Source organism: Euprymna scolopes, chromosome 16, assembly GCF_053919585.1.
Source record: "Euprymna scolopes isolate OS-2025 chromosome 16, ASM5391958v1, whole genome shotgun sequence".
In the NCBI taxonomy this organism is placed as follows: domain Eukaryota; kingdom Metazoa; phylum Mollusca; class Cephalopoda; order Sepiida; family Sepiolidae; genus Euprymna; species Euprymna scolopes.
The window spans coordinates 63,682,850-63,699,241 of NC_136497.1; the positions used below are offsets into that span (position 1 = coordinate 63,682,850).

The 16,392-nt window shown below is 32.1% G+C and overlaps 1 protein-coding gene across 4 annotated transcripts in view; it reads left to right on the forward strand.

The window, feature by feature from the left end:
* The window catches only part of LOC145295999 (exostosin-1b-like), a 361,235-nt gene that overhangs the window by 178,186 nt on the left and 166,657 nt on the right, over positions 1–16,392 (forward strand). The window contains exon 2 of one of the 4 annotated variants that reach the window (XM_080142007.1): positions 8,129–8,152. The exons of the other annotated variants lie outside the window; for them this stretch is intronic. Coding sequence (XP_079998133.1) covers positions 8,129–8,132 — 4 coding nt within the window. The 3' untranslated portion in view covers positions 8,133–8,152. Of the gene's footprint in view, positions 1–8,128; positions 8,153–16,392 lie in introns of those variants that run through there. 4 annotated transcript variants of the gene reach the window in all.

Consider the following 16,392-nt stretch of genomic DNA (forward strand, 5'->3'; position numbering starts at 1 on the left):
AAGGAACAAACAAAAATAAATCCAACTCGGCATTTAAAAAAAAAAAAATTCAAATGAAATGTATTTATTTGTGGTTCCTCCTTTTCATTATTTTTCTAAAGTCTCTTTGCACACACATGCTTTTAAGTCTTTGTTGCAGCTATCCCACGACTGCGTCAAACAGCGATTTCTCGCCCACATCTTTCACACATCCATTTTGCCTAGCACTCACTTTGCTTCTCTTTTCGACCACTTGTTTTTTTTTCTTTTTCTTGTGACGCAAGCCTGTGCACACTTGCTAATTTGCATACGTGCTTTAACGGCTGCTGCTGCTAATATTTTCGCCAGCCATCTAACCTCTGCTGCTGATATTTTCACATGTGCTCATATGCACTCTGTTACCCATAGTAAAAATCTATTTTATTTCTAAATTTGCTCTTCTGGAGAGCTCATCAAATCAGACAATGTAGTAAAACTATGGCTAATTTCACAGCATGTTGACACCATTATAAATTTGATGTGGAAATTTATGCTTGGAAGATGGAATCAGTTTGAATCCAATCAGATCTGTGTTGATATTAAATACAATTACAGTTGATAAAGATATTCATTTGCACTTCCTTTCCCTTTGCAAAACTCAATCATGTTCGGCAAAGTCAAAAACATAGGTAACAATTTTCCTCTACAAAACAACCAAACTAAACACCATCAGTAAATATCTGAAGATATAAAGAACTTGAAACGTAAGACCTTTTTCCAAAATTACTCGATTTGGCATTAAATAACCTGAAAAGGGTTGATATGCCGTAAAACCAAATTACCAAATCATTAGCACCCTGCATGTGAATAAAATGGCAACTTGTCTTCAATAAATTCTGTACAATGTTGTATGTAGACTAGATATTGTATTAGCATTAAATAAACAAAAAGAAACTAAGAAAAAAATGTAACAAATTTATAACATTAGATTTGTTAGTTTGTAAATTTGTCTGAACTGAGTTCAAGATCATGTACATAGGAAGGGAATAAGTTATAAGCAACTTGGTTGATTTTTGGGTTATTTAATGCAGAATCCAGTAATTTAGGAGCAAAGGTTTTATGCTTAAAGTTTATTATATCGCCAAATAATTTTTCATGGTGAATACATCAGTGATATTTTGTTCTGATATGTAATTCAAAATCATGGATTACTTTTTCACCTTGTTACTCATGAAGTGGTATTTAATATCTGTTTAGATCTTTGGTGGATTACTGTGTTATGTGCTAAGACTATACTGGCTTGATTATCACAATTACTACGGGGTTTTATAGTTAATTCTGGTTCTAAAATAGTTTTTAGGTTATTTTTAAGGTAGAGTGCTTCTTGGGTCGTATGTGTGAGTGTCATAAATTCTTTTTCACACGTAGAGAGAGATACAATCTGTTGCTTTTTAGATTTCCATGAAATAATAGACCCATTTTCTGATACTTTGAAACAATATCTATATATACTTTTTCGATCTTTGTCATTTCCCTAATCTAAATCTGAAAATCCTAATTTTTTTTTTAATGTTTTGATTTTCTAAAGACTAAATTCTGTTCCTTAGTTCCTTTTAAATAACGAAAGATTTGTTTTGCTCTGTTTAAATCCTTAATTGTCGGTCTTGATAATTTTTGTGATAGTTTTGTTACTGTGTAGCATGTCTGGTCTCGTGGCAGTCATTAAATAGATAAGACTTCCTATAATTTCTCAGTGAAATGTATCGTCTATTATTTCAGATTCTGTGTGTATATCATTTTCCGTTGCTGAATCCAGTAGTTAAGAAGAAAAGGTTTTATGCTTAGAGGTCTCTGTCTCCAAATATTTTTTCATGGTGTTTGGTTTGTAGAGGAAAATTGCTGATTTTGATTTTGGCTTCGCAGAACATGATTGGGTTTTGCAAAGGAAAAAAAAATAGCATCAATGTTTGTTGCATATTAGGTCAGGATGCCAATATCTTCAAACAGCCCGTTCTGGTAAAAACAGCCACGAGGAGGTTAGAATGTCAGCTATATTCAGCGCGGTATCTTTATTATAAACAGGGCACTCCTTAATACTAATTAAAACAAGGCAACGCGATAAGGGTTAATGAGTGGACAATGGTCACGTTTACAACAACATAGTAATCATTGGTGGTAAAAGTTGGGTATAATTTGATTATTTAACGACAATGCTCAACAAAAACTTGTTTGTATTGAACTTGAAGACGACCATGTTATAGTCAGCTGGAAAGCAGGCAAGCAGAACAGTTTCACAGGTGGGCAGCTCTAGGAAAGAAACTTTGTTCATGGAATCTGCATTTATTTTTAGTTATGTTAGAGAGTGATGGAAATGCATTGATATTTCTTAAATTTTTAAATTCAATGAACTGATAATCATACCAGCCAGTGTCCATCCTTCGGTACTATGCTGGAAACCTAAGGGCTTACTTGAACTACGAGACCCCTTTTTTTTATTGGAATGAAATATGGTCTAGTTTGATGCTAGGAGGTGCATCCTCCCAAACATTACCCCCTCCTTCAGGAGTGATTCTTGGTTTATTTCTGATCACTTGAAGAAGCAAGCGTCCCCCTACCGAGAATGCTGACCATCTGTTCATGTTTATTTTTGTACTCGACTAAAGTGAACCCCCTCTCCTCTTAAGGAGGAGCTTGTTTTACTTCCCTTCCTGCTGAAGACACATTTTGCTGCAGTTGGAGGCAAATAGAACCAAACTGATATGACATATATAAAAAGTGTGAAATGAGAGGAAGTAAAGTTTGTTTTATTTATTTTTTTATTTATTTTTTTATTTCTTTTGAACTAAAACCATTTTCTTAAGATGTTTCCAAAAATACAGTCTTATATTTCAGATTTATTTATTTTGTTATAATTTTTGCTTTTATCCTGTTCTTCAACAGTAATCAGCCAGATTTTGTCTTTATAATTTGATGTCAAGATTTCCCCCATTCCAAGTGTATGAAGTGCTTTCATTCTCCTTTCTCAGAACTGCATTAAAATGATGTACTTCCCAGTCTGGCCGCTATTAATTTTTTTTTTTTTTTTTTTTTTTTTTTTTGCTTTGTCTGCAACTTAATTTGTATCCAACTGTTAAAAGTATATTCTTTCTTTATTCATTGCCATCCACACATAATTATGTTAGTCGATTATATATATATATATATATATATATATGCTGACAAAAAGGTAAAAAAAAAAATGTGACAATATATATGTATATTTTTTATTATTTGCTTTAAATAAAATCAGGAAGAACCCGGGGAGAATTTGATTAAAAGTAATTATAACTATAATTGTCAAAATGTCTATTTCTTAGCAGCCTCACGGTGTGAAAAAAATAAGTTACATATTCTTTTATTTACTTGATTTTTTTTTTTTTTTTTAAATTTTTTTTTTTTTATGTCGGAATCGGAAGTAAGGAGTCAGCTACAAAACAAAAATAAAACTGACTCTAATACCCTGTAATGAAAACAAAACTAGAAAATATACCTTAGCGAATGCTTTCATTAATGCCGAGTGGGATGCGACGAGGCAAGCACCAAATGACAATAACCAGTTAAAGGCAAAATAAGGTCTATAAAAATACAAGGGAGATAATAACGATAAAGTTCCAATCAAGGGAGGTAATTTATTTGACAATCCTGAGTCGTTCCTACTTTCTGTCTTTTATTTTTCACGAGTCAGTTAAATGAAAGCCATTCATAAACTCGTCCATCATTTATTCGTGTATCTTTTTTTTTTTTTTTTTTTTTTTTTACAAAGGCATCACCACATTATCAAGGCCCAGAGGCCACTCAAGGATAAGGGTTAAAGAGTGTACAGTAGAAATTGGTCAATATAGTAATCATTAGTAATGAAAATTTGGTAAATTTAATAACTTATATGGAACGGCTCATCAAGAACTTATTTACTTTAGACTTGAACACAACCATATTGTAGTCAGCCGGAAAGCAGGAAAACGGAAGACAATTCCACAGGCGTGCAGTTCTAAGAAAGAAGCTTTGTTCATGGAATCTACGTTTAGGTTTAGGCACAGATAAAGAGTGGGGGAAATTATTGATAGTGTTTACAGCTAGAATCTTAATTCAAATGTGGATGTCAACAAGATGATAAATTATTTATAGAAATCAGATTTTTATAGTAAGGATGACTTAAATAATCTGATCCCTGCTTCATTTCATATCATATTAGGATATGACAAAGACGAGTCCAATGATACAAAACTAGCATTGTTAACAGAAAAATAATCCATAGAAAAATTTAGTATTTTTTTTTTTTTTTCCTGAAATTACTTATCTAACAATCAAGTAGAAACCACCAGCAGCAGAATGAATAAAAGGGAAAACGTCATGAAAAGGAGCAAGTGAAAACGACTAAGACAAAGAGCATTTTAATAATGCTAAATCAGCAGTGACAATGAGGATATAGGCGTAGAATATAAAATATCAGTTTAAATAAGTGACATTTAAGGCTAACGTTTGCAAATATGTTAAATAGAAAGACAAAAACAAATGAACGAGAAAAGACAAGTAAAAAAAAAAATATTAGGATAGGAAATAGACCAGTCTAATGATATTAAATTAGCATTCTCAGAAAAAAAAAGGTCCTGTGTATGACGTTAAAAGAAATCTAGTGGTGGCCCATTTGGGGGCTGTGGGGGAATGTGGAGTTAATCTCCAACCTCTTCCACGTTTTTATTTGGCAAAGATTTTTTTTTAATGGGCCTCAGGAGTCGGAGTTTGGAGTAAGCTTTTAATATAGTGCATCATGTATATTTAAGAACCAACCTGAGCATTTTTAATAAAGATTGAACGGTATCAGTTTGGACAACTTGCCACTATAAGTTATAATTGAATTATATAGATATATATATATATATGTGTGTGTGTGTGTGAGTACGTACATATATTGAATGCATCAAATACACATTCAATTACAAATAATGACTGTATATATCTTGTTTGTGTTGATATGAGAGAGAAAAAAAGAATGTTTATTTTGTTGATCTGAAATGCGTGTTAAAAATTCTATTGTAAAACAAGTCCTAATTAAAAATTTATAGATTTAATTAGCAAAGAAATACAAGAACAAAAAATCAGGGAGAAAGAACACATTTTTTTTTTTCGTATTCATTTTCTATGTTCTCATAAAAATGTGATTCTTAAGGGTTTTTTTTATGGAAAATCATTCAATTTCAAAGAATTTTTTTGTTGAGATATTATCCTCTGGGTATTTACATACATGTACAGATTAGAAAGTAATTCCTAAGTTTCATGAACAGTCTATCTCTCTCTATCTCTCTCTATCTCTCTCTATCTCTCTCTATCTCTCTCTATCTCTCTCTATCTCTCTCTATCTCTCTCTATCTCTCTCTATCTCTCTCTATCTCTCTCTATCTCTCTCTATCTCTCTCTATCTCTCTCTATCTCTCTCTATCTCTCTCTATCTCTCTCTATCTCTCTCTCTCTATCTCTCTCTATCTCTCTCTATCTCTCTCTATCTCTCTCTATCTCTCTCTCTATCTCTCTCTCTGTCTCTCTCTCTATCTCTCTCTCTGTCTCTCTCTCTGTCTCTCTCTCTGTCTCTCTCTCTGTCTCTCTCTCTATCTCTCTCTCTATCTCTCTCTCTGTCTCTCTCTCTGTCTCTCTCTCTATCTCTATCTCTGTCTCTCTCTCTCTCTCTATCTCTATCTCTATCTCTCTCTCTCTCTCTATCTCTGTCTCTATCTCTATCTCTATCTCTGTCTCTATCTCTATCTCTATCTCTATCTCTATCTCTATCTCTATCTCTCTCTTCGTCTGCCTTACTCTAAAGACTGGAAAATGGCATCTGGCTGTTTTTATTTAAAAAAAAAAAAAAAAAAAAAACTTCGATCGTTAATATTTTTTGTAAGCATATTTTTTTTTTACTTCACATGTTTGGCTTGGCTTTATTTTTCGTTTAACTATCGTATCTACCTATTTTGAATGTGGTAATAACTTTGGTAACGTTGCCATAGCGTAGAAGTTCATAGTTTAGCTTTAATTAATTTTTTTTTACCGATAACATTTTTAAATTGTAAATTAAGACCGCCATTAGAGCTTGCTGACGTCAAGATCACGTGACATGACTCAGCGGGTTTTAAATACAAGTTGACCCAAAATAAAGGCCGCGTGTATACTTTATGTAAAAGAGTTGGCGGCCGTATTTTTTGGGGCAGTTATAAATAGATTTAAAAATATGTAATGTTTAACATTAAAATGTCACTTTTTTGGCCCCCCCCCCTGCAGAAAATCGATCAGTTGACGCACTTTATATGGTTACTTTGGGCCAATTTTTCGATATTTGTCGTCCGGAAGGTGGGGCTTTCATATGAGACCAAGTTTGTGAATTTTTGTTGTCTGTCGAAAGTTTTTAGCAGACACACAAACATACATACATACATACACACATTTTCGCTTCTATATATATATAGATTTATATATATAGATAGAAGACTTCATAGTGAGATAGTTTTAAATTATTAATTACAAAGTTACAAGATAAAAGTAGGGAAGAGTTTTACTACTTTTTGTGATGTGCACCTAATGACCTGGTATTACAAGTATTTTCCCCTACTAACCAAATTCCATCCCAGTGTTACCGCCCCCTTTTTTTTTATCTCTTTTTCTTTCTATCTACCTTTTCCCGGTTCTCCTCCCTCCTTTTTCTATTTGCTGGTAAAGAAACTGAACATCCTACAATATACTGAGTAGTACCAAAAAAAAAAATAAAAATAAATAAATTATAAAAATAAGCATACTCCTCAAAAGAACACCTTTTGAAACAACGTGAGTTTCTTAATTAAAAAAAAAAAAACTGTCAAATTTGGTCGTTTTCTATTCAAATCTAAAAAAAAAAAATTTTATAATGGGCGGTTTTAATTAAATTCCGAATTCCTAATTCTGTTTCTGTTTTTCCAAAAGTTTTTTTTTTGTACATAGTATGCATCTTACCTTACTTATAAAAACGCTCAGATCGTTTGCACAGGTTTCTAATTTGACAAACATGTCACAGAAATATAAGCAATAAAAACAAACAAAAACAAAAAAAAAACTGTTCTGATGTAACCACTAGAATGTCTAACATGTTTGTCACAGTTAAGTATTGACCCCAAGATAGATTTTCTGTTTTCTAACCCCTTAACGCCCTCCTCTCCAAACTATACAGCTTTCTCACACCTATGTGTGTGTGTGTGTAAACTAGAAAACTTATAAAGCTGATTGCATTATTATTATTGCCTGTATTTATAACCTTTGTTAACATTTCCTGATGCTCAGTCAGGGCTCTATGGACAAATTTATCTTTAGTTGACTTTTGACAACTAAATATTTTCGTTTACTAGCCAAATAGAAAAGTTACTAGCCAAACGCACATGATTTTTAGAATATGACATCTTCGTTCTGTGACGATTATGTACATCATAAAAAATTTTCTGTATATTTTTAAATAATTGTAATTCTAAATATACAAAAAATTTTATGTTGATACTTCAAAGTATAGACATTGTTCCTTCAAATGTTTTTTTTAAACAGCCTTCGTTAAAAAAAAAAGTATATTGTTCTATTAAACTTTTATTGTTTAAATAATTCAACTTTGTTCATTTTATTAAAAAAAAAAAGTTGTAAAGATATTTTCCCTCAGTAGTGAGATTATCAGTGAAAGAAATACGAAATACAATTTGAAACCATACATAATTAAGTTCACTTAACTATTATAGTCAAGTTTATTACTACTTCAGTTATAATTCTTAGTATTTAGTTAATTCTAAACCTATTATTACGGTTGGTTGAGATTTATAATTTCGCTAATTGATATAATAATTGATTAATTTTGCGCTATGAAACGGATACTGTCAAGAATTGTAAATGTCAACTGAATTGAAAGAATAGATAAGATGGTCAACATCATGAACTTTGGAATATAGACTTTTGTCATTCATTCACTAATATATATATATATATATATATATAATCTTTTCTATAACCTGACTTTTTCTCTTTTCTAAAGAATTTCTAACCATTCACGAATAATTCTAATGCATATACGCCTACACTTTATACTTATTGACTCATCTGATTTATATTTTCTTTTTTTTTTTTTTTTTTGCAGGTAAGTTCATTTGATAAGAATCAAAGAAAATGCTTTCAGTAATGGTGACTATAAAATACATATTTCTTTCAAATTTTTTGTTTTTAATATTTATCTACAAAAACTTCAACTTGATAAATGCTAATTTTTAGTAGTTCTTTTTTTGTTTTCTTTATTGGAAGTGGGGTGGATAAGTTATATGTACGAATTTGGTGGGGATATCTTTTTCATATTTTGCTGAAAATCTCATCAATCATCGAAGCTGAGTCAATGTTTCCTCTCTTGTAACGTAAAGAGAAACAAACTAGCACTTAACTGATTTTGGCACATTTTCCCTATCATCAAAGTTCTTTGAGGCAAGAATGTGTTTATGTATGTATACACATGCATATATATATATATATATATATATATATATATATATATATTGAGGCAAGAATGTGTGTCTATGCATGCACATATATATATATATGTGTGTGTGTGTGTGCTTTCATCTAAATAACACATGTAGTAGAATAAAGCTATAAAATAGTGTTCTACAAAAGATTTTATAAATTTGTAAAATATGAAAACGCCCAAGTAATGTTGTGTGTCTATTACATATATCTATCCATCATATAAAATGGAACTTTGTGCGTGAGTTCGTTTCCTGTTGACTCTGAAACGGCTGGACCGATTTTTTTTTTTTTTCCTTTTAATTTCACATGCAAGTACTTATGTGTCTGGAAATGTCCGTATGTAGGTTTTGTATCGGAATACGTCTGATAAGTATCGAAAATTGATAAAATCTGATTAAAGAAGGAAATCCAAATTTGGTCAAAGTTAACACTTTTACGAAAGTACACCTGAGAAGTTTTCACCACACAAGCAGAAAGGCCTAGCCTATAAAATCAACTGTAGATTCTTTTATAAGAGAGAGGTGCGCTCCAAATCAGTGTTTCTGTTTAGAGCACAATTGAACCATGATACTTTTGCACATTAAACTGTGCATATGTGAATCTATTATTTATAATTTTATAAAACGAACAGTAGATTTTCTACAGTGCAATCCATCCATAGCCTTGAGCCCCTAGAGGGGGCATAGACCATCCACAACTTTATAGGAGTTCTTTTTTCGGGGCGAGTGCTGTCCCCATGCCCAAACTTACCAGAAGGTACATACAGCGCCTAGCCTTCTCAAATGATCACCCATCTGGTACTGGCCAGGCTCAACGTTGCTTAACTTCCTTGATCTGGTGAAAACTGGTGTGTCAACATGATTTTTGTCGTACTCTACAGTGCAATGTAAACTATGATGTATTTTGGACCAAGTCACTGCGGGAAGACATGTGACACCTCCTCCCTGTACACCGCAGGGGAAAGGGTCCTAACTAAAGCAGAAAATCCATCGATTTAATTTTTAAAAAAAATGGGTGATTTTATAGATTTTGATGACAATAAAAGTATTGGAAAGTGGAACATTTGTTGATCTTCATTCAACCCTGGACGACGTTGGGTCTCCCTTCTAGTATGTAATATTTGTGTATGTTTTTGTATATGTTCAAATACATGTGTATGTATGAGGGGGATTTCTAAATTAAGGCCTTGATTTGTTATGATGACTGAACTTGTCTTTGTGACCTGAAAGTTTGATTTCCCTGTTGCAGATATTGACGATGTGAGACTCTAAGAAAGCAACTTCTTTCATGGACGTGCATCGGAAGCAGATATGTGTCATTCAGTTCCTGGCAAAAGTACACTGAAAATTGTGTTGACTATGTAAAAAAAATAAGTTCTGGAGCATAACAGGTCACTCGTTTCAATGGTACTACTTCTGTCTTTGTAGCTCTTAAACTTTTCAAGTTAGCAAAAAAAAAATAGGAGGCTTTACTTTTAAAACTACATTCGTACATATATTTATATTATATATATTTGCTTTAGTATTTACTTAATCAGTCCTCAATATCTAATAGAATAGTTGTAGCAATAGTAAAATATACCGTAAGCAAGCAAGCTACACAATCTAGCTTGCTTGCCATAAGTGCAATACAGTAACTAAATCTAATATGGAAAAGTAGTTGATGTAGACATTTTTCTCTGTTAAACTGAAATGTTTATTATAATTGGTCTGATGCACTCTTAGAGAAAGCATGTTTCTGTGTAGCTTGCTTGGTACATTTTCATACTAGTGTGTCTCCACAGTGCATGAATCACTTTGATCAATGATGTGGTTTAATAATTAGACATTAGTCTTTCACAAGATTTCATTACCTTTTATATATAACTAGCCTGGGTGCCCAGCATTGCCCATGTGTTTCGAAGTGTGTGTGTGTTGAGGGGGGGGGAGTGGTAGTAGGCAGGCAGACTCGAACCTGTACCACAAAGGAGGAAAAGAATGTGCAAATAAAACGTGACATTTTTGCCGTTGCATCCATCGCCGAACCGGAAGTGGCAAAGGTTTAAATTAAGGCTAGACAATCGAAAAGAGGGACTTTTGAAAATATTGGCAAAAAAAAAAAAAAAAAGCGACCCCCTCTTTGTAGAAAAGTGCCCAGTTGAGGGTGAAGGGATTAATGTTTTTAGCCAATTTTTTTATATTTGTTGTTCGAAGGGTTGAGCTTCAAAAATGATACCGATCTTGTGAAAATCCGTTGCGTGTGTCGAAAGTTTTAGGCAGACATACAAACATATATGCATTTAAACAGACAAGTGAGATTTATATTATAGATTGTGAATAAAAGACCCTTAAAATAACTATTTTAAAATGAGGTGGCGCATGAAAATACTTGCAACACACACAATTGTGTGCAATAAAGATATAAGGAACAACTCATTTTTATGCCTCATGAAAAGCAAACAGAAATAGATAGTAATAAACGTTTGAAACAAGTTTGGACTATAGTGACTTTTGGGATTCATAGTATGATCAAAGTGTAATATCTGTTTTCTTAAACTGCTAGACTGATGCCATTTCTATCTTTGCCCCTATCTAAAGTGCCTTCTTTGGGCGATGGATTTTTTTTTTCTACATTAAAAACCAACCTTATGCATAACTTGCTGCTCTGTAGAAACGAGTGAATAAGGACTTAAGTGAACATCATCTTTGCCTGCAGGGATGAAAGTGAAATGAAAGGTGATTGCGCACAAACCCAAACTGATTATCATGATTATCTGCCTCAGCAGGAACTCTAGAATGTTTTTTGTAAAACTTGCGTTTGAAGAGGTTCACGGTATTGCACAGGCGGGTCATGCCACACTCATACCAGGTGAATCCTATTAAAATGCAGATGCTCTTGTGTAGTTAATGCTAAAAAAGAATTTCAGGTCACCTGCTGATCTGGAGTTACGCCTCAGAGGACGAAGGCAAAAAAATAAAGGCAAGAATAATGTTTGGAATATAGGCTATCATTTGGCACAAACAGGAAATTAATGTGTGTGTGTGTGTGTGTATATATATATATATATATATATTTTCGGTTGGTGCAAAAATGTTTATTTATTTTTTTTCTTACGTTCAACTATATATTTAAAACAAAACATTATTTTTGCACCAACCTAATATATATATATAAACACTTTGTCTCTGGCAAATATGAATAACACAGATAATGAGGACAGTTTTAGCAACAAGAATAGTTTAAGGAAAAAGTAATCTGGAGCAAAAAACAAAAAAAAACAAAAAAAACAAATTGAACTAGTGTCCGGAACGTTTTTGCTTTCTTTTTTCTTTTAAGAGTTTTTTTTTATTTTTACTTTTTATCAACACTGCTGGTGTGTTATTATATAAAATCATGTTTTGTTTTTAAATCCTCAAAAATTTTCACAGTAAACAACTGATGATCCCTATAATAATATTAGAACTAGAATAAATTCTTGGAAGCAAGCTAATAAAGTGATTAACTTATAAACAAAGGAATTATCTGATGATCGATTTGAGATTATTTATTAAATTTGTCTTTTAAAAGTTGAAAATGTTCCAAGCCATATAAAGTAGAACCCCGGCTTATAGTCGTCCTAGGATGTTTTCTTCATGTTACGATGTGGAATATGTTTTTCTGGCCCCTGGTTACAGTATTTGCTCCACGTTACGGTGTTATTTATGTTATTTGATTATATACATGTGTATTATATACTGTACTGTATTTTGTTACTAATTTTTTTTGCCGTATCCCGGCGTTCTACTAGTGTCTTGGAAGTTTTTTAATCTTTTAAACTATATATATAAAAAAAATTGATTTTTTGTTTTTTTATCATTCGTTGACAACTATTTAGTCAGTAAGTCATTTAATTACCTGCAATCACTGTATCAACCTGCTTTCTTGAATTCACAATAGTCCTAATCTTATTTCAGGGATCATCAATTGTCTACCATGAAACTGTTTCATGGATTTTATGTATATATATATATTTATTGAAAAAAAAAATCCTGTTGAGTTAGAAAAAATGCTTCTTCCCATGTAAATTTCCAAGATGGATAGGTTTGTTGAATCTACGGATAATTCTTGTATATTTCAACTTTAAGAAAAACGTTTCCATTAGTTACAGAAAAAAAAATTCCTAAAATTAAGAGGTTATGAATACAATTGGAAAAAAAAAAATCATATTCTAATAATAATAATAAATAAAAAAAATTCTTTTGAAAAGTTTAGCATTGAAACTGAATCAAAGAGTTTGGTTAAATTCCTTAGCCCATTAGTCTACTGTGCGATAATTCTTTCAACAGTTTGTTTTCTTCTCTTTTCTTTGTTTTCCATTTCCTAATCTTCCATCTTTCATTATCTGTTGAAAGAAAACAAAATCTTATCCAGAAATGCAAACATACAAACTTTGATCTTTCAATTTAGAAAACCTGTACTAAATAAAACCTTCTTATTGTATCTTCAAGCGAAGAGGAAAAGAAAAAAGGTAACTAACGCTAAGATCTTTTCTAAATTAACCTGAACTTTGCACAGGATAAAAAAAAAAAAAAAAAAAAAAAAAAAATTGGTCAAATTTTTTTTGTCTGCAAATGAATCTTTATTTTTTCTTTGATCCTTTGAAATGGAAAGCAAACAGTTAGGGTTCAAGCGAATGAGAGCGGGGGGTGGGGAGGTTAAATGATGATGCATGGAATATAATTGTTGGTATTTTACCTGGCGTCCCATTCAGGGTTGGTTTAATTTGTGAGACCTAACTCCTTTCAACGTTCCGGATTATTTAAAAGAAAAACTAAAATACTCTTTGAAGTATTTCCTATCATTAGTAGACGTCAGAAGAGATCAGGCAAGTAAATATGAAAAGCAAAGATAAACTTTCAAACTGTTACTAACGTTGACTATAGAATCGGTAAGAAGAGTGAAAATTCTACCTTTATTCAGTCCGTGAAGATAACGTTTTTCTTTTTTCATCAGACATGACTGGATAGAAGTCTTGAATAATTCACAATTGTATTCTATTAAAGATTGAACCTTGAAACTCTAGAAGAGTATCACCTACAACTGAATTTTATCTAATGCTGTACCCATTACGCCATGGATCTGCATAAAGATTCCCGAGTTCGACAAGATACACCTCTAGAAGGTTGGAGATTACAAATACCACTTAAGCTGAGAACAATGATCTGAATAATCAATCGTCTAAAAAAGAACCATATTCACCAAAGTTTGAAATGTCAGAAATTATTTCCGTTTCAATAAAATCTTACTTTTGTACTAAAGTATTAGGTTGGTGCAAAAACAATGTCGTTTATATATATATATATATATATATATATATATATATATTAGTTGAACGTCAAAAAACGACTAATTTTTGCACCAACCTAATAGTTAATCCTTTTTTGTTTGTTTGTTTCAATCTCTTTCGTGTAACTCTAATCTTTTACTCTTTTATGAAATTTGTCTATTTCGTATGCCTTCCAATCTAAAAACTACAGCCAGATTTCCATATCTAGATACTGAAAACCAGGCTTTATTGCAATACTCTATAGGAGTTCTTAATTCAATTTTATTATCCATTAGCTCCATTGAAATATTTCTAACCCTCCATCTAATTTGCCAACTAAACACCATGAACAAATATTAGAGAATATAAAGAACTTGAAGCATAGTAACTTTTCCCAAAATTACTGGATTCAGCATTAAATAACCCAAAAAGGGTTGATATGCCATTAAACAAAACAAGCAAACCATCCCATTTTCACAAAATTTTGAAGTATCTAAATTGTCATAAAAAGCATTCCAGACCCTGTTTACTCCTTTTACATAGAACCAAATCAAACTAACTATAGTCCACATTTTAACCTCTTACGCCGAGCAGCTGTGTTCTAAAATGCATACTGGTACTACTAAATCAGGCTGTCTGAAGATATCGACTTCTTGACATTGATGTCATTGTTTTTTTTTGTTTTTTTGTTTTTTTTTCCTTCCTTTTTGCAAAACTCACTCATGTTCTGCAAAGCCAACAACAAAAACAACTTTTCGCTACAAAACAACCAAACTAAACACCATGAATAAATATTTGGAGATATTAACAACTTGAAGCATGAAACCCTTGTTTTGCAAAATGATTGGATTCAATATTAAATAATCTGAAAACAACCAAAAACACAACTAACCAAAATGGATAATGATCAGTTAATTATTTTAGGAGTGAATCTTGTATATACAGATGTATATAAAAAATATACACATACTTAACTTTATATAGATATACTTGTTATTTCATTTGTTCATTTGTATATATGCGGTGCCTTAAGTAAGTTTCCATGCTTTTATTTTTCGTATGGGCACTTTTCTTGATAGTGCACACATGAAATTCTAGTCCTTTTTAAAGTGATTTCCTCCGGCTGCAATGCACTTGCTGTACTGTTTTAACAACTTCTGAAAAGCCCCATTGAAACCCTTTTGTGTGAGTGTGTCAATGACCCTTGTCACAGCCTCTTTTATCTCTTCACTTGTGTCATAACGACAGCCTCTGAGGTTTTCTTTGAGCTTAAGGAATAACCAAAAGTCACAGAGACCAAGGTTTGAACTATATGGAGGTTGAAGAACTGTCTTGATGCCCATCTTGGTCAAATAGTCTGTGACAAGGATGGAGTTGTGGACTGCACTCTTGGAACAAGCTTTGCACAAATCTTCCGCATTTTCTGTTCTTCGCAAATAATTGTGTATACAGTTTCCACATTGACATCAAACTGTGCACTTATTGTCTCTATAGACAGAAGACGGTCGTTATTCATGAAATTATTTATTTGGCCAATCAACTTTAGTTCACACATCTCATCATCCCTCACACTCCCTTCCTTCCTTCCTTGAATCTCTTATGCCACTCAAAAACTTGAAGGCACCTCGTATTTGAGAATGAACCTTGGATTTAGGGTGGCTGTAATCTAATCTTTTCTGAAGTCATCTCTTGAAAACAAAAATAAAAATATGCAACCTTCATTAAATTTGAAATCAAAAATGCATTTTTCTTATTTCTGCACATTTTTTTCTCCTGTTCACCCCCCCCACCCCACCCTAGATGAAGATTTTTTTTTTTCTGCATATGTAAACTGACACTTCCAAACAATTCAGATCCTATTGATAATGATTCCATTTAGCATAATGGCTGATCATAGCTTCTTTTTAAAAGAATCGCAGCTATCTCCATCCTCCCTGAACTTTGTTTTTCTTTAATAATCCTGCCGTTTTAGCTTCTTCGTTTTTCTGAATGTTTTTTTTTTATTTACTGTTAAGTCGGAAGGAGTTGCAATTATTTTAACAACGAAAGATGACACTTCCTATTCTTGGGTGAGAGCCACTCTTCAAAGTATTGAAAAAGAAATGCAAGAAGGTCTTGTCAAATTTTAGCTTTTAACTTCCGTATATTTATTAAATTTGGATTTCTTTTCTCATCTCTCATTTCTCCTACTTTTTCTATTTTAAGAAATAAGCATAATAGAATTGGTATCTACATGAATATATACTTATGAATCATCCCCTATTTGTTTATATATATATATATATATATATATATTGGAAGTGGTTTCCTTTAGTCTTGACAGATTATGGATACTCATTATAAAGGTGCCTACACATGGATTTTTTTTTGTGGCAAGAGTTGCACAATTTCCAACCACACCATATATATAGCCACAAATGAAAGCTAATGATCTAAATTGTGAGATTTGTTCTTAATGTCGCACATTAAGGGGATCATCCAGAGCCTATGTTTGACACATTTTACAGCCATAAAATGTTTTGGTAAAGGTGCAGTTCTTTCCACCTTCAAAAAAAAATCCTTTAAAATTACCACTATTAAATGTTTTCGATGGTGCCGAAAAC